Genomic DNA, 21,860 nt, shown 5'->3' with positions numbered 1-21,860 from the left:
TCGCTTTACATTAAACTAAATAAATATTTAAAAAATAATAAAATAAACATATTTCCTTTTAGCTTCTACTCAATATATGCAATATATAAAAATAACAAATGCCAGAATTCATAAAACACACCAGTCAGTAGCCATAGACACACACATTCCTCCCCTGCAGGGCACTGAAATACCCATCTCTGACACAAGTTTTTCATTACATTTTTTATATTATTCAACTCTTTTAATCTTAGAATATATCCAAACCTTCCCGAACACTTTGAAAATCATATTTAATGGTCAACTGCAATATGACAAATAGGTGTCAAATAAAATATTACAATTTCATATTGTATGTATTTAAGATTATGCCATACATGGATTACCAACTATCTAATGATTTAACAATCATAAATATAAAACTATACTGAGTACCACATAATCAGTCTTAAATCAACCAATCAAAGCAACAATCCCCTATTCAGTTTTTACTCCAGGTAAGGCTGTCTGCTCAGGACAGGTTACTCTTTTTCCGCTACACATATTAGTTACCTCATTTTAGTTTGGAATACAAACGATGTTAGTAATGGAACTGGATAAAACTATCTATACTGGGGACATGGAAATTAATTCTCACCTGTATTTATTTGGTTGGAAGCTGGGGTGTGACACTCAGCCTCGGGCTTTGATTTTAGGCTATTCCACTTCAGCACTTCATAGCAATGTAACCTTGACAAGTTCCTGAACCTCTGAGTAGCAGATCCATCACTTGTATAAGAGAAATAGTTATACTAACTCACAAGATTACAATGAAAATTAAATGTGTTAATATATATAAAACATTTAGAACACTTATTAGGCACATAGTATATGTTTAACCAATGTTAATTAACATTGTTTTTTATTATCATTAAAATTTAGTGTTCAGATAAATTCCAGGTATTTCCATGTTGCTGGTTATCTGAGCCTTTGTCTAATTCAGAATGAAATGCCACAGTGAAGGTTTCTATGCTCCCAGTCATCAGATGGAATTCAGGAGCTGAGACAGCATACTATTCTTACTTAGAAAGGAGACTGCTTGGCATTGTCTGGATGCTGTCATTATAAAATCTGTGCTACAGATAGGCAATAAATATCTCATATCCATTACATAAATGGTTAAAACAAGGCAAAGGCTACTTAGGCAGTTTGCTTGAATCACCCATGGAGCAAACAACTTCACTTAATCCATCATACATAAGTAAAACCATAAGTTATATGAGTAGCACTGTTGTAATACAAGAAATACCCAAACCTCCAAAAAGGATTTTAGTCATATCTTAGTAGTGCTCTTGACATTTTTTATGTGTATTCTTGATTTTATATAAACCATTGAGTATACATTTGTTTCTGTAAGTTATTTGAAACTATTTTACTTTATTAATGATGACAGAAGTGAGGGGTAAAAATGTGACTTCTCATAATTTTTCCCAAATTCTAAGCCTTGGGTCCTGCAATGTAAGTAAAATACGAAATCCCTAAGATGCCAACTAGCTGAAGCAAGTAGAGCATGAGAAGGAACCACAATTGTTTAAAGAAGGAATGAATGCACAGACATTAGAAATCTAAAATAAAAACAAATATCTAATTATTATAAACAATGAGAAATTACTAACACATGGTAGGAATTCAACTGTGAACGTTCCCATGGAAAAATACCTCCACTGACATCATTAGGGGTCTGACCATATCAGCTGCATGCAGAGGCACATGCCTACATTCCACTGACATCACATCAGGTGCATGCAATTTGGGGGCATGAAATGAAGTTTATAAAACTATCCAGCTTCCCCTTTAAAAGGGCAGTTTATTCTTCCTTAACTTAAACGTGGCTAAAACAAATACTGAAAGATTCCATTTCAGTGAGTAGTTTATTTGGGTTTCTTTGGTCATTTGAATACATCACTCTAAGGACTGACTGTTTCTCTTGAGAAAATTTTTCTGTTTTCAGGGCCCATGACTTACTTCAATAATCCAAAGCTCACTTAAGTGACTAGATTAAAAAACTTTAAAAAATCTTAGTGATGCTTATGAGTAGGTTATCGTATTTTAATTAAATGCTGGCATGCCCTAATGCATTAGCATGTGCCTTTGTTATTCCCCACCCCTCCCCACCAAATGTCAGATAATAATCTGCTCAACTAAAAACATTTATTATGCTCCTATTTAAAGAAACCACACTGTTTCACACTTTTGTGGATGTTTCTTACACAAGAATAGGTAAAAACTGTATTTTAAAATCTGCTTTCATTGAAAAGTATTTATTCAATAATGATTAATGGTAAACATTAGAAATTAAAATCACTTTAGTCTCATGAGCTTTTAAAATTGAATTTTTGCTACACATAATCTAAAAGGCATTATCAAATTAAATGTATTCCACCTCTAATCTATAAAACCACAATTATTTCATTAGTCATGTTACTTAAAACAGGAAAACCAAATACACCTACAGTCACTACAATGCATAGTTTCTGATCTCTTACACACTTAAAAATAAGAGAAATGTAGAGCATTTCTGCATTATAACATTCTTTGTTATACTGCCATGCCCAGAATGTTTTTTCCCCAGAAAAGTGCTAATTTTTTTCTTAGTTCATCAAATACATATGTAATCACTGGTGCTAAGTGACTCTCAGGAAACCAGCTAATATTTTAAATCATGAACTGTGTTCACTGAATTCTCCAAAATCTGCAATTGGCTATAATTCATTTTGCAGCATCTGATTACACCTAGTATTTGTCCTTGATTTTAAACCAAATTCTTCCAAGTCATTGGAGTCTTTAAACAGCTCAATAGCTCCCTCTAGCCTTTTTTTATATACTACACCAAGAGGTCACATTTAATCAAAGGTTAGGGGCTACTTCTGTCACATGCAGCTTCTGTCACATGGCTCATCAAGCTATGCCACTATCCAAACCCAAGGATGCACAATGCCAAACAGTTGTGGTAAAACACCAAGCAAAAAATATACATTCAGAGTGTTAAATGACAGGAAGCAGCAATCAAATATGGTTTCATGAATAACCTCAAAATCTATATATAACATCCCCGAGTAAAAGAAAAATAAGGCAAAAGAAAATGTGAATGTCACATATATTACTTAGTATTTGGTTCTTTTACAATGAAATTTTTTATTGTTCACATAAACTGCATATTTTATAAAACAAATGAGATCTAATTTCTCATATTCAAAATCAAATATGTGGTGAAGAACAAAAAACCCTCAAAGAACCACATACCCAAATTATTTCCCACAATGGGCAAATGGAGATTACAGAATAAGCACTTTATTTCTCTATAACATATGTGTATATTTGTATACATATACAGAGAGACAAATTTATATTTTGAGACACTCCCTCCCAAAAACTGTTAAAACCTAGATTTTGAACTTATTCCATCTTGCCATTTTATGATTGAAGTTCCACTCGTAGATGGCATTTATTTTTTGAAATAACACTAAACTATGTTTTTAAAATTATTTTTTAAGGTTTGCTACGTTGGTCAAAAGTAGATTTTAAAATTACATATCATTTGCTGCCAATGTATTTACTACTCAGCAGAAAGCTAGGATGATTTCCAACAGATGATAACACATGTTAGATTTAAGTTATAGATTCTGTATTTCCTCATGTCATTTAGTTCAGGAAAAAAATTCTGAACTATCTACCTTTGTGATACAGTTGTTACCAAATTTACAGGGTCAATCTTGCTTGACCCTGCTTTCACTATATAAACTAAAGCTTCTAGGCTTACTACTATAAAATTTCAAATGTGTAAATGGCCTTAGTGACAATTTAGTTCACATCTCATTTTTGCAGATGAAGGCATCAAAGAAATGATATGTGCAAGTTCAAAGCCAAGTTAGTGAAGGAACAAGCATTAAAGCCCACCTCCTTCAACTTCTCCCCAGTGCTCAGTTACACCACATTGCTAGCTATCTCACCATTTCCAATGTTATATGGACACAATCTGTTTTTCACTATTTTTTTTGTTACTGTAAAAAACAGTTAATTTCTTTTTCAGTCCATTCTTATCCCTCCCATATACATAATTTTTGAAAGACGTTTTTGTTTTTGTTCAGAATTTAAGGTGTAACAGAGCTGCTTTGGAAAGGAAGCAACTGGGGCTTAATCCAATTAAAATAAAATGGCCTAGTGAATTATAAAGGCCTATTTATTTTCTATGGCATTAAAAAAGATGGACAGATTTCAGCGAACTCAATGTTGTAAAAGAAGGTGTGAGCTGAACTTGATATTCTATGTTAATAACCAATGATGACAAAATGTGAAAATCACATTCCTGAACTAAACTATCTAAGAAAAACCTATGGGAAGAAAATGTACTGATATTAGCTTGGTTGATTTTCAGTACATTATATTTTTAAGAAATGGAAAAGGTGTTTAAATAAAATCTTCCTAAACCAGTTGATATGTTCTAACTTGATAGACTTTTTTGTCATTAGATGCTATCATGCCAATTACCTCCTCATCAACCTTTATTTTCCATTAATAATAGTGACATGTGGCCAGGTATGGTGGCTCAGTCTGTAATCCCAGCACTTTGAGAGGCCAAGAAGGGAGAATGACTTGAGCTCAGGAGTTCAAGACCAATCTGAAAAATACAGTGAGATTTTGTCTCAATGAAAATTAAAAAACAAACAAAAAAAGGCTGGGTATGGTGGTATGAGCCTGTTGTGCCAGTTACTCAGGAGGCTGAGGTGGGAGGATTGCTTGAGCCCAGGAGGTTGAGGCTATAGTGATCTATGATCATGCCACTATACTCTAGCCTGGGCAATAGAGCAAGATCCTGTATCAAAATGATAAATAAATAAAATCTATAAAATATTGAGTGTTTAACCATGTGAAGGCATGCTTTAAGCTATTAGCTATTATATACATATACAATACACACACACACACACACACACACACACAATATACATTTATTTATTTAATCACCAAAACAATGTGAGGCAATTACTCAGAGTATTCAGATTTTACAGACAGTTAAACTGAGGCTCACAGAGATTAACTAACTAACTTGCCTCTTAATATAAAACTTGCAGACAAAAAGGATGGAATCAGAACCCAGGCCGTCTAGTTCCAGAATATGTGCTCTTAATTATTATATTTCTATGCAAGGAAAAATAAAGTGATGAGTATTACTACATTCACAGATGTTTAAATTGTGATAGAAAGTAATATGAAAATTTATCAATTTCAATATACATACTAAAAGGTCAAAAACTTCTTTAAGGGAGTGTAAATAAATAGTTATCTTACAACACTGAATAAATTTAATTCATTAATTCCAGTGTTCAATTTCTTTTTTAGTCCCCAAATAATTCCAATTGGTCCTCTACCAAACAGTCTGAAGAAGTACATTTTGAGTAACTGACACAGGTCAGTTATATAATTTAATATAGAGTTATTGATTAATCCAAAGAATTATAGCACTGAACAAGTGCACTAAAATCTTACGTTAGTTACCTTAATTAAGAAAAAGTAGGAACTTTAGGTTCTTCATTTTTAACCTGATTTCACAAATAGGAGAGCTGTCACTGAACCCAGCTTTATTGTTGTTTGGTAACAAAGAGAATGAAAGACAAAACCCAGCTGTATGGAGAGGGATGAACTTGGACTATTGCTCTCCTTGGATTTCTCAAGGGGATAGTAGGAGAAAGGTGACCTCTCTGGCATATGTTCGTATGTAATGGTTTCATGAATAATTGTAAATCTGAATGAACCTGCCCAGGCAACTCTGAACAGAGAAAGGCATAGTCAAGGTGGGACATGTAGGAGAAGCTAAAGAATCTTAAAACAATTGAGCCTCCTGGTCTGCTTGTCATAGCTTTGCACCCTTATGAGCACCCTAACTGGCCAGCATATTTGAGATGTCAGGTTCAACCTGCAATCTGGCAGTAGATAAAAATCTTGATGAATCATGCATGCATCCCCTGTGGTTGACCAGTTATAAACTGCTATGGTGGAGAATTATGGGCTATATTCAGGAGAAAACCTTTACTCAAGAAGGCATGGTACCACCGTTCTTCCATGAGCAAACGAAATAATGCATCTTTATTTTTTAAACAAGCAACAAGAGAAAAGCAAAACAGTGTTCCAATATAAAAATGTAAAATTCTATAAAATATACTTTTTATTTCTGAAATGTCTTATAATCAATTATTACCAAATTTATTTGCAATACAAAAGTGCCCAATGCCAACTCTGACTTTTTAGGTGCATGCAGACAATCCTGACAAAGGTGAATAAATCATAAATCAGTTAAATAAACATATTGCAAGAAAAACTTAGGAAATAGTTATACTCAATTTATATTTGTCATAAAAGACCCCTTTGAAATCTAAACTGTCTCTGCTTTTTTTAATCAGGAACAACAAAATCAATCTTTGCTATATGAAGACTTTTTCTGTCACAAAAGAGTAATCATCTTATGCTTTGATATATGCATCCTTTAGAGTTTTATAAGTTTTTACTTTACCACTAAATTGGCTGGTAATTTTTTTCCTCACTGGAAATGTATGCCATTGTTTAGAAATTGATAGGAAATATGTTATTCATATAAGTAATATATGACAAATTACTCAGAGTTGATGATGTGAGAGGCATTACTATCATGAATTATACTCTATCTCAAATTTCATAACAAAATGCTTACAGCATACCAAAAAAAAACCACAGGTTCATGAAAATCCCTGTGTAAGATAACTATTTTGGGAACAAAATGATTTTTAAGACAGTAGATATTAAATCATAATTCTTTCTTAATAATTTAGCTGCTTATGACCAATGAACACCTCTGATTCAGACTGCTGTCCAATGACAACAGTTTTTGACTTTTAGTTAATATTAGCAATGTTTTCTTACATCATGCTAATTATCACATACTGAAAGACCAACTGTTAAAAAAGGGATCCAATGATAGACAAAAATCTTTTCCTAAATGAGTATATACTGAAACTTTAAAAGTGTTCCACTTGAAATAAAAATAGAGCAATGTATTGAATCTCTGCTATAGTACTACTCCTGGTGGTGTCTGACCCTTTCTTAGCTGTAAGAGATGTTCCTTTTTGCTTCTTAAAAAGCAAGCTAAACAAACAAAACCAAATGCACCCTCTTTCTATAGCAGGCTTTTATCACCAGACTAAAAATATCTCTCACTTTGATAACTGACAATCCCAAATATTTATACTCTTAAAAAATCAGACAGGAAAGAGTTAACATGAATATCTGTAGCCAACCGCCTTCCTCAAATCCCCCATTTTCCTGGGAAAAATACACAGTTTTAAACCTTAAATTATAGAGATAAAAAGAATTGAGGTACCACAAATTGTAAAGTTTAGTGATGAATGAATCAATGCAAATTTAGTTGTCAGCATAAAAAGCATCCCTCTGAAGCTTTGCTCCAACTATAATAACTTTCTGTGCTTACTGAAAAAAAAGTATGATCATATGAGCTTCATGCATGATTGATATCATTACTGTTTATTTTAAGGCTGCCCTTGAGAATCAATCAAATAAAACATCCCAGTGTGTATGTTTTGCAACCAGAATGAGGAACACAATATAAGTGTCTCTTCTGGAGAGGAAGTGATGGACTATTCTTCCCTTTAGTGTTTCCTATCAAAAAGAAACATCAAATAGAAGCAAATCAGGCAGAAATTTATATCAGAAAATATCCTGTCATTCTGTGTTCTTCACAATATTTTCATTTCACTAGCAGCTACTCTCACAATCTAAAAATAATAAGAGTATCATCAAACATAAAGATGCTTATAAATCCAACCAAAATGAGCTCAAGAGCTTAAAAATACTATTTGAGGATAACACAAACTATGGCATATAATCTGCTCTAAACCATTAAAAATTTCCATTTTATTAAGTAAGGTTTTAAAGGTCTGAGATGGCACATGACTTCTTATCTGTCATACTTAAGTTTGTGCAATAAATAGGAATAATATAACTTAAATACTCTACAAATGGGAAAATAACTGTTTTCTCCATAAACTATTTTTCCTCACACATCTTAATGATGAGAAGGGGTCACTGGGATTCAAAATTAAGTAAGTTTTTTTGGTACAATCATAACTTTTTATTGCATAATAATACTGAACCAACTGAGGGATTACAATATAAATAAATACAATCTAACTTAAAATTTAGTCTCACAAAAACTCTAATGATCATCAAAACTCATGCTATCCTAATTTCTGAAAGCAAATCTAAGACTTCCCTAAAGCAGGTAGCCATTAATCCAGACTGTCCTTCCCTTCCCTTGGTGAAAAAGACACAACCTTGCACTTAACTTTTACCACCTCCCCCACACTCCACCTCACCACCATCACCAACAATCTGAGGCAATAGACCCTTCTGTTTATAACATTATAAATAACAGCTTGCCACTTTAATTCCTCCAGCCTATGAACTAATCCTTCATTTCAACATTAAATTATATCTTGATTTAAATGTTAGGTACAAAAATCAATCTGCGGCATGTAATTCCAAAAGTTCAAATTTGCAATCGAAAAAAGTCTGGACTTTCAAGCCCCTTTCTCTTTTTATCCAGAAAAAGAAAGTTGTATTTTTCAGAGGGTTAATTAAGCCTTTTTAGTTTTCAAATTGGGGCTTTTGTGTAATTTATTCATACTTCACATCTGTAAAGGTCTTTATCTCCTTTGATAATAGCTCCTCCTTTTTCAAATACTTTTTCTTGTATCATCACTTACTACATGAAGTCCTAAGAAACAGTTTCTATAAACACAGTTATATTCAGAATATGCCTTTACACATGGCATTTATTATGCATATTCGGTATATAAATTGGTTACATGAAGCATGCTCAAATACTGTGCAACAGGTCCTGCTATTGTGTAAACACACAATCCCAACAAAATGACAAGAAGCTTTATAATATCAACAATATAAGAAAAAAATCACATTATTGCTTAAAGAATTATTCATAATTCGTTGGAGAGATCAGAGGACATCAGATCTAATCAAAAGAAGTAAATGTTACTAAGACCCTCTTACCAGCTTTGTATCCCACTGTATATGTGATAAAGTTGTGTTACAGCTCAGGTGTATACACGCTTTCATTGATTTATTGCACATTACTGGCTTCAGTGCTGACTTGATGACAGGAAGAGTACTTTGGCAGAGGTCTGACAAATCCCTATCCTTAAGTTCCCTTTTGCTTTGTGCCGTCTGTTCCCAAAGCTATCAAAGTAAAGCAAATGACAGTCTAAAACCTTCCCGTTTTGCCACGAGAGTGTGAAATCAAATTAAAAACACACCTCAGAACTATTACATTGGGCCACGTTTATTTTCAATTGGCGGGGGAGGGGATAGAACACTTAAAAAGAGATGGATTTCATGTCCTCTGTGTAGCCAGATCTAGTTACAGTGTATTAAGTTATGTCTAAATGAGAAAAAGATTCTCAAGTGTTTTATCACAAAGTAATGTTATTAAACACATCTAGTGTTCCCACGCTTTCCTCCAGATTCATTGCTTTTAACCTCCTTTGTTAGGCACCAAATACTGGGAGAAAGATTTCAGGAACAATACCTAGGCAGCACATGATGCCAGGCAATTAATCCTGAGCTGTTTATCCATTATAAACTCAAGCTGCCTTATTTAGCTACAGGATTGCTATATGTAGGGCTTCTCCTCCCTGGGTGAAAAGCATGGACCGGCTACAATTGTGTCTTTGAGCGCGCAGCATCGTGCTGTGTGCTGCCGGGGATAACGGATTCTGGGTCTCACACGCATCCGTCACCTAAGACATCCTTAAACTGAACCAGGATCTCCGCAGCTGGAAGGGAAACAATGTGTTGGGACCTAGGCAGCTCTGAGCTACACGGATCCAAGGAGTGCAGGAAATGTTTCAGGGAGCAGCCCAGGCAAGGGGGGAGGAGGAAAGCCCTCGCACTCTTACCTCCACATTGAAATACTGCTCCGTTCCGCAGACTGTAGCACATAAAATCCAAAGCAAGGATTGCAAGAAAAACACCCCCGAATGATGCACGAAATCCAACCGTCTTCCAGTGCTGAATGTGAGTAAGATCATAGTGAACTGTGCTTCAATGGATGGACGAGCTCCCCTTCGTTTTCTCCCTGTCTCCCTCTCCCTCCCTCCCTCGTTTCCTTCCAAAAAAAAGTCCTCGGGGTGGGTAAGGAGCCTGCAGGTTCACCCACAGCCGGGCAATGGGAGGAGACTGGGGCCCCGCGCTTGACAGCCCCCGAGAAGCAGCGGCGAAGACAGGGTCAGCAGTAGTTCGCGTTCACCATCCTCCGGGGTCAGTCACCGGGAACGTGGCGGCCAAGTTCACCGGCGGTTCCGGCTCAAAGCGCCGAGTCGCAGCCGCAGCAGCAGCCGCCGCCGCCGCCGCCGCCGCCGCCGCCTCCAGCCCGTGCGTCCTCCTCCACCGCCCACTCCTCCTCCTCCTCCGCCGCCGCCCCCAGCTCCTGCGGGAAGGGCCTCCGCTGCTCTTCGCTATTTCGCCTCTGCTTCTCCTTCCCTCCTCTCCTCGCTCCCCTCCAGAATGTTCATCCGTAATCTACATAACTCCTCCTTCCCGGGGTCTGCCAGGCTCTCTGCGCCCGTGGCGCGCGCGCGCGCGCGGACACACACGCACTCACACTCACACATACCGCGACACACACACACACCCACGAGCTTACACACAGCCCGACACACACGCACGCGCGCCTCTTAAAGGAGACGGCTCCTAAAGGCTTCCCCACTACGGTAGGGCGCACCGGAGGTATCCAGCCGCGACCGGGACCCAGGTTTGAGCAGAGCTCTTCGACAGTATCACCCACCCCGCATCCCTGAGGCAGGCACCCATGAACCTGGGCGGCTCCATTCTTTCTTCTCGCCCACCCCGCTGCCTGGCATCTAAAGACGAGTGGGCCCCTCCCCAGCCGTGAGCTGGGTGGGGCTCAGGCTGCGGACCCTACTGGGGCCTGGGGAGCGGCCCAACCCGGGTCCTGGAGAGCGGTTGACATTCTCGAGGAAGTGGCCCTGGAAGATTAGGGGCGCTGGGCATCAGAGGAGCGCCTGGTCACTGAGTGCCACTGGGTGGCTCGGGTCGCTGGCCAGCGCTGACCAAGTTTGGGAAGCCTAAGATGGCAAATCCCCAACGTCCAAAACTTTGTTGGGGTCCGCTGAGCCTATGTCCCGGTGTCTTCCTGAATCCCCTCTACCATAACTACATTCTGCCTTCCAGGCTTCAGGAGTAGGCAAATACAGACGCGGAATGAAAATGCTCACTTTGCAAGTGAACGGTGGACACACGTACCCACTGGGACCCGGAGAGGTGGTCCTGGGTGTTAAAACATCTGAAGAGAGAGATGGGGAATCTGGAAAGAAACCGGCTGTGGGAGCGAGGGGAAGGGTTGGGGAAAGAAGGAGGGGTGCAGCCTGAGGAAAGGCGAGTAAAGCAGCTGGCAAGGGCGGGAGGAAGAGGCTGCGCTCAGACCGAGTGGGGGAGAGGCTGGCAGGAGCGAGGAGAGCTGCAGGCGAGAGGGGGAGGCTGCTGGAAGGAAGCACCGGCGAACGCGGGCAGGGGAACTTCAGAGGAGGCTGCCAAAAAGGACTGGAGCTGCAGCAGTGCGAGGCAGTGGACAAGGGGGGCAGCAACCACCAGCCCTTGGCAGGTGATGGTTTGGCTGAAAGAGAAAGGGGGAAGGGAGTGAGGCGAGCATCTGTTTGGGGGCAATGCCAGTAAATGTGCTTCTCCTTGGCAGCCAGCAGAGGGGAAGAGGAGCCCACGGGAAAGAAAAGCAGGCGAGGTTAAGAATAAAGAGTGTTCCAGGTATGACAGCTACCTCGGTGAGGTGGAAGAGAGAATTGACAAGGCAGATTTCATGGGTGAGTTGGAAAAGCAAGAAGCAGGACTACAAGAGGTCATATGTGGTAAGCAGATGGAAAATGCTGAAAAATGGTTTGCCAAAAATTGTATTAGACTGCAATAACTTTTATCCTATAAAAGAAAAAAAGACTGAGGAATGAGACTTTGCAGCCATTGCTGTAAAAAATGTAAGAAATGCCCACCCAACTTGACCCAAGACCCTCAGGGAGACCTTCCTGACAGTTTGCCTTGTGTCCAGGTTGTGCTGCCCATAAAATAATTTTGAAGATGTAATACAAAACCAATGTCTTATATTGTATAGCATATTAGAATATTCAGAATGTTTCCATACATAGTATCTCATTTAATTCTCACACTCTGAGGATTTTGTCTGTATTTTACAAATGAAGAAAATGATAGCAATAAAATACACCGTTTCAGCAAACCATACAAGCCGCAGAATTCAGACCTGTTTCCTGACTCCCAGTTCAGTGATTTTCCTACTATATATATTCCAGTGACTTTCCAAATAGAAATTCATTCCTGCTCTTAGCAATTTTATAATCCATAGGTTTAGATGACTTATATAAAAGAAATAGCTAGAAGGCAATATGAAAGCAATGTCATTATATAGAATTTATATGGCATTCTCTGCCAATATAAGGTAACAGAATGTAGTGAAGTATTTGTCAATAAATCAAGACTGATTTTTATGTGTGCATTATATTGAGTAAAGTGCTAAATTAGAGAGGGGAAATTATACCAAAAAAAAATGTTTAAAGTCAGTTCCTAGACTTTCAGATACTATTGAAGGGGAGGAGGTAAAAATAATTTATCCAAGATGCACATGAGAAAACAGTGCTAAATGGTGAAGTCCTTGCTATCTGAGCCAAATATTAGAATACTTTATCAAGGGAATGAAATGCAAGCTGAGCACTGCAAAACTATCAGCAAGGAATATTTCACCATTAGCAAATTTTTTTTTCTTTGCATGAGCTCAGAAAAGAAAGATAGTGTATTTGTGGAGGACAGGTATAGAGAGGGACCTATAATGAAATACTGAGTTAACATTTTCTCAAATAGACAAACAAGGATTGCTAAACTGTTCTAGACAGGAATAGGTATCTAAGGAATATTATCTTCAAAATTATGCATGAGATTGACCATGGGAAGAGGTAACAATTAAAATATGGTTTTAGGCTGGGCATGGTGGGTCACACCTGTAATCCCAGTAGTTTGGGAGGCCGAGGTGGGTCGAACACTTGAGGTCAGGAGTCTGAGACCAGTCTGGCCAACATGATGAAATCCCATTTCTACTTAAAATACAAAAATTAGCTGGGTGTTGGTGGTGGGCACCTGTAATCCCAGCACCTCAGGATGCTGAGGGAGGAGAATCACTTGAACCTAGGAGGAGGAGGTTGCAGTGAGCCAAGATCACGCCATTGTACTCTAGCCTGGGTGACAAGAGTGAAACTTCATCTCTAAATTAATTAATTAATTAATTAATTAATAAGGTTTTAGTCCAGCTAGTGAGGTATCCTAGAAAATCTATGCTTTCAAGGAGCGATCCTAAGGTTAAAAAGAAAATCAAAACAAAACTCTGTTGACAGTAGCAAATTCTAAGTTCAAAAGATAATATCAAATTAGTGATTGGTTAACATGATAGGAATTTAAATTATTTATAAACAGTTATTAAATGTATTTGTGAGCATTCAATGAAAAATAAGTGAATGAATGAGTGTTCAAGGTTATAGAAATTCTATGAATATTCAAGTTTCTAGAAATACTATCAGAAAGAAAATACTGTTTTATTTCTGAGATGAGACTCAGAAGGATTCATAGTACAGCGAGGACAGACATATAATAATTATTGCAAAGTCGTAAAACCCAGGTAATTACAAAAGCAAGATGCTGTCCAATAGGGTGGAAGAAGTAGTTGATTTTCTGTGTTTTTTTAATTTTTTTTCTGAGAAAGGATCATAAAATACGTGGTTTTCAAGTGGAGTCTCATAATGAGAAATGTACTAGGCAGATAGGAACAGGAATAATATTTCTGATCTGTGTGCAATGGAGGAATAAATTCACAAAGAGGCATCTGCGGAACTATAAATACTTTGTCAGGACTAGAGGCTATGGTATGTAAAGCAAGGTCAGAGTCATAGGTTGCATGAGTAAGTATGCAGGCATCAGGTCAGGAAGCGTCTTAGGTGCTACATTTCAGGCTGTAGACTTTCTCTTGAAGGAATTCCTAGGAGGAAATAGTTGGATTTTCACTACCTTTATTGTTTGTTTGCTTCCATGGAAACAGTCACCTTCTAGTTCTCATATATTTTACCTCATATGTTCCACTGAGTATGTAATATCTACTGTCTTTGCAGACCTTCTATCTGTGCTTGTCTAATAAGCCTGATGCAACATTTCACATATAGACTCAGATGGTTACCTGCAGAAATGTAATCGCTTTCTTGGTCAGGCAAGTTCGTTATTCCATCTTTAATCTATTATGTATGCTTATCTTTTAAGGACCTAGAATTATGAAGAAGTTCCTATTCTCGTATATTTAGTAGTGTGAGCTTCTTGGTGGTCTTAGACAGGGTGTTGTTCTCCTATGCACGATAAGATAAAACATGGAATATCATCTTTCCCTTTAGGGTGTGAATGAAATCTTCCCTCACAACTCTTGGCACTTGCTGTTTGTGCTTTCCATCAAGTACTTTCCCTCTTCTCACAATTTCACAAAACTAATGAACAATCTTAGAATTGCAAGTGAGTGAAGAAAAGAGAACCAAAAGAGAGGAAAATGAATAAGAAAGCCAAAGAGACAAAGTAATTGCCTCAGTAAAAGTTAATAACAATTCAATGAAATATTACACAGGAGAGAGTAAGTATGAGGAAGTAAATTATATGTAAACCTATCAAGAGGCAAATGACATATACTTAAAAATGAACAGTTGAGCGATATTCTAGTATGTCTAAATAACTACCTAAAATAACATTAGAGGTAAATAATTTACTATAGCCTTTATTAAACCATTTTTTTTTAGTAAAATAGAGCCTTTGAAATTAATTTTATAGCTTGGGAAGTTACATAAACTTGTTCATTCTTCCAACATATCACTTAATGTGCTTTCTTTCTTACTTGCATTAGTTGAACCTGCAGGGGTTTTCAAAATTTATTTTTAAATTCAGAGAATATTGACTTAGTGCCAGCTACTGATATTCTCTCACACATCTGTTATTACCAGGGTCATGCATATGTGGAACAATCAGCTAGAGCCTTATTATTTAAGGTGTGCTCCCTCTGGGAACTTTAAGGCCTAGGAGCTTGTTAGAATGCAGAATCTCTGGCTGTATCAAGATACCCCAGTGATCCATAGGCATGGTAAAATTCAGAAGCACTGCTCTAGAGTTTGCACGCAGAACAGCTTAGTTGCACTGTGTCCACCACCTTAATGTTGTTAGTGTCATGCCCTAAGTAAAGAGAGCTAAACAGTTCCAAACAGAGTTATGCTTGTGGTGCTGAACTGTTGGCTTATTCCTCGAAAATATAACTGCATGGCTTGAATTTATTGATATATCATCTAACTTTCAGCAGTATGGTGTTTTCTTTAGCATGCATTCCATGCAAAACAGCTCTCCTACTTGATAAATAAAATAAATTGTTAGCTATTATCACTGCTATGAAGATAATGTATTTTTGTCTCTTTCATTGATTTATGCTCTCTTCCCCCCTCCATAATAACTATAAGTGTTTCTCAAATACGTTGTCTTCTTTTCATTTTTTTTGTTCATTCATTCCTCCACAGACATTGATTAACCATTGTAAAATATAAAGCAAGTGAAGATTTTAAAAGATAAACCTGAAGTGTGTTAAGATAAACCAATTCAATTTAGGTTCTAAGATTGATGAAGTCTTGGACTTTAAAGTTGTTTTCACTTGGATTTCCTTTTGAAATAAGCAAGAAGCTATTGGTACAGAATACAGAGACATGATTTTGGTAAAAGTGAGTGAAGAAATGGCTTCCAGTGCCTTCTGTTTTCTTTGACATGGAGTACCTGAAGTTTGGAGCTCCAAGATGACTGGGAATTATGAGAAACCCACCAGACCATGAAGAAAAGAAGACAGTGGGCTTCTTACTTATACTATTAGGCTAGAGGTGGGTCTTGCCAGTTCCCGTAGTTGTGCCTATAACCAGACAAGACTATTCCTCCAGCAATGCAATTACCTGCTTCCCAGTGACCACGGTCTGTTATAACAAATAACATGGAGTTAAGGAAGCTTGAAGTCTAACTTTGTTCTTCTCTCACTCTAGAGAGATTCTATCATTACTTCTAGAGTAATTCATATTATAGAACTTAGCATGCCCCCAACCAAGTTTGCCACTTTTTTCTTTAGATGGTATATTCCTTACTTTTCCCATTTCAATCTAGACCCACTATTCCAGTTAACGTGGAACATACCTTTGACTCTAATAATAATTTATGCTGTGTGTTGAATCAGAATCAGTCACCAGTAGCTATTATGACCCTTGTCCAAAATCACTCTGATTCATTCCTTCACCTTCACTTGCAATTAATAACTGTCCCTTATAAATGCATACTCTTATCATTTCATGGCTGATCACCGGAGTACCCTCCAATATGTTGTATATGCATATGTTCTTTTCCGCCTGCAATGATTCTTCAAATCAGTTCATTGAATCCACCCAAACTTGACTATTCTTATGTATAATTTTCAGCATAGACATGACATTTATAAATTAGAAAGATTTTTAAAATTTCTTTTCCTCCTCTTCATAATCCATAAGAGGGAATTGAGGCTTAGCAATGTTAAATAAGACATGACTAGTTGGCAAAGGTACAAAACACACATGTATTCTGATTTACAGCTAATTGCCTTTTTTAAAGAAAAAGATTCATCATAAACTACTTTAGACATGCAGGAAAATACCATGAATAAACAAGACAGTTTAAGAAATATTTTCATTGCTATTTTTACCAATACCATGTAAATAATTGTGGTAGACTTAAATTAGATACTATCCTGTGGATTATACACATGCCATGGTTTGGTATATAGTGAGATATATACCATATATGGTGAGAAGGATGAACTATGATGAGAAAGGGCTTCATTAGGTAGGTGGCTAGGAAAATGGAGAAGAAGATTGAGATTCCCTTTAGATACTTGTATAGCTTTAGAGAAATCATTATCTAAGTTTTTACGTTTCATTTTCTTCATCTATACAGTGGGATTTCATATTATTTGGGTAGTTGTGAGGATTAAATGAGATATTACACATGTATTCTTTCTGTAAAATTTTAAACACTAAACAACATAAAAGATTATAGCATGTGGCTATTGCATGGTTTACTTTCAGCAGGCAGGCAGCAAAATTTCAGTGAGATTCTGGTTAACCTTTAAAGTGAAGACTCTGTGAGACCATTTCTAATCATTTCTGCTGGGGAGTAACAAGTTCTGTGTGTTTAACTGGTATTAACAGAAATGATAAAGAACAGGAGCTATAAAATGACAGTCTTTAACATTGTTATCAAAATATAATTAGTCCCTTTTGCATTATTACATAGTGTATTAAATACATGTTTTATTAGTTCAGGGGCAAAGAAAAGGAAATGGAAAATAAAATGGGAGATTAGATTGTCATCAATTGAAATCATAACATCAGAATGAAAATATATGATATAAAATTGAATATTTTGCATTAGAGGCATTGAATTGGAATCTAAATTTATAGAGTTCAAAGAACCTTTTATGAGCTAATTTTCAACAGTAATGAGAAAATAAACATCCAAGTACAATGTTCTTTTGCTACATTTTAGAACAAAAATAAAAGGGAATTAACTCATATCAGTATACTTATCATTAGAGGAACGACAAGAATAGAAGGATGAGAAAAGATACCAGACCTTTAAAAACATTTTTTTTCATTTGTTAAGCACTCTTCATTTTCTTAATCTGAATGCACTCATAGTTACATAGGTATCTCCACCAAAATATATTCACTCATCTAACCATAGCTTTAGTATATTTTGTCTTTTTGTTGTATGTTTTCTTATCTTTAAAACTTTTAACCACGCTTATCTTTAATTCTGCCAGTACTGAATTAGAATCATTCTTATTTTGTTTGTTGTTATTAAGAAACTTAATATGATAATAAAGTTAGGAGTCTTCTACATCTTTCACTACCTGACTCACTGTATCCCTGTGAGGTGAACTGTCCTAATGGTCTAATAGTCCAATAAGGAATTACTATTTATGTACATTTAAAAAAGCACCCCAAGAGAGTCAATTTCCCTATCATATATGTCAGATGTTACCATGGTTTGATGAATATAATTAACATATCAGTTTCTGGTTATATTGGAGTAATTGTGCTTCTATGTTATTCAATGGGTCAAAAATAAGTGACTTGTTCATTGTAAATTTTAAAGTAGCCATGTCTTAAAACCTAGTTAGTCTTAAAATAATTTATTATTTGAAAAAATAGCTACAGTCATTTGAAATTAGCTAAGGCAAAGTATTTTGCTTATATACTCAAATGTGAAAGAGTGTGATTTTAATATAAAAACATAACTCGGTGTCAGCATATCACAATTTGACACTACAGCTAGTAACTATTTAATTATTTGGGTAAAATATGAGTCTATTCTTTATAGGATTAAAACTCACTCATCTAAATAAAAATAAAAAAAGAAAAGAAAGTCTTACAATGAATTAGAAAATTTTTTTCTGAAGTATTTATACCCAAGATTTTTGTTAACATCGGATATCTTCATATATTTCAAAGTAAAATAATCACTATCACCTTAGCCCAAGGAATGAGAAAAATATCTTATGCATTGACTCAGGGTCTTACAGTTTCCACAAGACAACCAAATATTCTATAAATTGCCCACAGATGAAACTTAAGTATTACTATACAGTAATTCTGGAATTGGAATATATGTACATTAAAATGCCTTTGGTATTTTAATTTATTCACATAAATGCTACACCTGCACTTCGCATTTTTGTTATTTTTATTTTAAAAATTCTTAGTATAATTAATTTAAAGGTATATTTTACTTTCTGCCTTTAAAGAGTTTTGCTCAGATGTTTGTTTTATTTAAAAACAAAATAAGATAATGACATTAGCTAGATATTGTTTACATGAATGTTTTCATTTAATTGGATCGACATCAAACTTAGAATGACTGTGAGAATTCAACTGTTAATACCAACATTATAGGAGAAATTAACTGTGGAATGAGAAGAGACCAGATGCCCATTGCATGTTCTCACCCAATAAAAGGCAAATCATGCTTAGTCAGTTTGGGATGCTATAACAAAGACAACATAGATTGTGTGGCTTAAACAATGAACATTTATTTGACAGTTTGGAGGCTGGAAAGTCCAACATAAGGACTGGCAGATCAACCGTCTGAACACCACCTTCTTCCTGGCTTGTAGACAGTGGCCTTCTTGTTGTACTTTCATCGGCAGAGCAGAGAGATAGATCATCTCTCAAGAGTCTCTTCTTATGAGGCCACTAATCCCATTATGAGGGCTCTACCTTTATTACCTACTTATTTCACAATGGCCCCACCCCTAAATACCATATGTTCAGGTTTAAACATATGAATTTTGGGGGTACACAAGCATTTAATTTATATTATTGACTATTTTAAAACAAAGTCATTCAGCTACTTTTTGAACACCACCAGAAATGGGAATCCAATTACTTTATAAGGCAAAATATTCAAGGGAGCTTCCAAGTACATTTGATCTTTGAGATTTTTAAATCAATTTTTCCATATTGAAATTGTATAGTTTTTTTCATGGCTAACATCATTTTGGAATAAGGCTTTCTACACACACACACACACACACACACACACACACACACATTCAGTTATTTTTAATGCTTCAATTCACACAGTGTAAAAAACTTCATTCTCTGCACTTATTCTGAAGAGTACTACCACCTCTAATACACTATGACCAGAGCCATTCAAGTATCTCCATTTTAAAATGAAATTAAAAACATGAAGACTCATGATTTGACATACTCACAAGGAACAGAAAAATGGTATCTGTAATATGTTTATGAATCTACAATGGGTTAAAACAAAGGAATGAATACATACCATTCCCATAAAATATTGAATCTCAAGGTTTCCGAGGACTTTGTAAAGAGTAGATAGCCCATGTTTCTATTCAGATTTGAATTCTCTCTCTAATGTTCCCAAGTTTTTAATTTAAAAAAACACTGCATTATTACATGACAATTATTTAAATATTTATGAGCTCTTACTTAAATGCTATACTGGAATTGAATGTAAAGCATTCTCTATGCAAATGAAATCTATATTTTCAGAGTATTACATAGTGATATTACTTGATCCTCTGTTATTATAACATAATGGCATAGGATTATCCAATTCTATTTAAAAATTCTCCAAGTTTTGTCATTGACATATATACTTAGCTGTGCCTTAACATTAATCAGAATTTAAGACATTATTTCATACTTGTTAGGTTGTGAATGGATTCCAAAAAGAATAAGATTAGTATTTTTCCTCAAGAAAGATATTATAGACTTTCCTTAATGAGTATTGGGTCTCTCTATACAACTATACATTCCTGGTCCTTTTTCCCTTTAGAGTAAATGGCATGACCTTTCAGTAAGGAGATATTAGTGAATATTGGAAATTTCACTAAGACAGTTAGTCTGAAGACTGTTTCTTAACTTTGGCTCCATCAGTAAGTAGCTGATTGAATTTAAGCAAGCCTGTCAATGGTTCTGTGCTGTATATATTGTATTTGTGAAATGAAAACTTTGAATCAGATAAATTCTGAAGTATTTGAAAGTTCCCAAGCTCTGTGAATGTCTAAATTGATGCTAACTCAAAAGTTATAATCAATACCTGTCTTGCTAAGAAGTCAGAATTTAAAATATCAAGCTAGTTATAAATAATTTAGCCTATAACTTTTTCTATTCATTTAGTGAGTTTCAATATCTTTACTGTACTAAGTAAATGACAGCATTGTTTTAGGTTACCTGATTTAAATTCAGAGAAATACATTGGATTGATAGAATAGTAAGGTAAGTTTTTATACATGCATGGAACTTGATTAAAAGCTCCTCTGTGTGTGTGCATTTATATGTGTCTGTGTATGTGTAACACATTTGCCTGGCTTCTGCATTAGGGGTCATTATAATGTGTATGACTTTCGAAAGAATGCTTTTCAACCAGTTAGTGCTGTGTGTATGTCTGTGTGTGTCTATATGTGTGTGTGTGTGTGCATTTTAGATAGGTGCAACAACATATAAGAAACAGTTCTCCTTATGTATGAATGATACAACTTAAAAATGAACTTCTGTGTAAAAACAGCTTTTTTTCTGTTAAAATATGTGAAAATGTTCTACCATAAGTACTACTTTTCTGGAAAGAGTACAATATCATGATTTGTTACTCATTAACCATTCAATTACTTAAAATTCAACATCTGGTTCTCATTACAAACTTACTGTATTTAGTTTTGCTTATGTATTATCAGTTGCTCAAGTGAATCAATATGATTTTCAACAACTTTAGAATAAATCTGTATATTGGCTGATATATAGTGGCTTTTTACATATTTATAAATAAAAGTTTTTTTATTTCAGTAAAATAAATTAGAGATTGGTTATATTAACAGAAACAATACTACATAATACTCAAGTATTATAAAAATGAAAATAGTTTTATGGCAATAAGTATAGAGATATCACTAATATATATTAATGAAACACTTTGTCACATTAAATCTAACAGTTTTTAATCATAGTGTTGTTCACATCATCTTGTTGAACCACTGACATAGTTTTAATATTTAAAATTGTACAATTATTGTTAACACTGCTTAATTGAAAAACATATTTGTCAGGCCTATAAAAACACTTAAGGGTTGCCAGATT

General features: G+C 35.7%; 2 protein-coding genes across 10 annotated transcripts in view; one reads left to right on the top strand and one right to left on the bottom strand.

Moving 5' to 3' along the window:
* Positions 1-10,643, bottom strand: part of MMP16 (matrix metallopeptidase 16) — a 279,034-nt gene extending 268,391 nt beyond the window's left edge. For both annotated transcript variants that reach the window (XM_002759052.6, XM_054246553.2), the window contains exon 1: positions 9,981-10,643. In XM_002759052.6, coding sequence (XP_002759098.1) covers positions 9,981-10,112 — 132 coding nt within the window. In that variant the 5' untranslated portion in view covers positions 10,113-10,643. The remainder of the gene's footprint in view (positions 1-9,980) is intronic.
* Positions 9,755-21,860, top strand: part of LOC144579723 (uncharacterized) — a 169,947-nt gene continuing 157,841 nt past the window's right edge. Inside the window, exons 1-2 of one of the 8 annotated variants that reach the window (XR_013527919.1) lie at positions 9,755-10,834; positions 11,795-11,862. Coding sequence is in view for 4 of the 8 variants with exons in the window: in XM_078352727.1 (XP_078208853.1) it covers positions 11,399-11,704; positions 11,795-12,022 (534 nt within the window). In the remaining 4 variants the exon portion in view is untranslated. Of the gene's footprint in view, positions 11,705-11,794; positions 15,574-21,860 lie in introns of those variants that run through there. The other 7 variants (XR_013527917.1, XR_013527918.1, XR_013527916.1 and 4 more) reach the window with 7 other exon arrangements.

Source organism: Callithrix jacchus, chromosome 16 (genome assembly GCF_049354715.1).
Source record: "Callithrix jacchus isolate 240 chromosome 16, calJac240_pri, whole genome shotgun sequence".
Lineage (NCBI taxonomy): Eukaryota > Metazoa > Chordata > Mammalia > Primates > Cebidae > Callithrix > Callithrix jacchus.
This window is presented reverse-complemented; position numbering and strand designations above follow the sequence as displayed.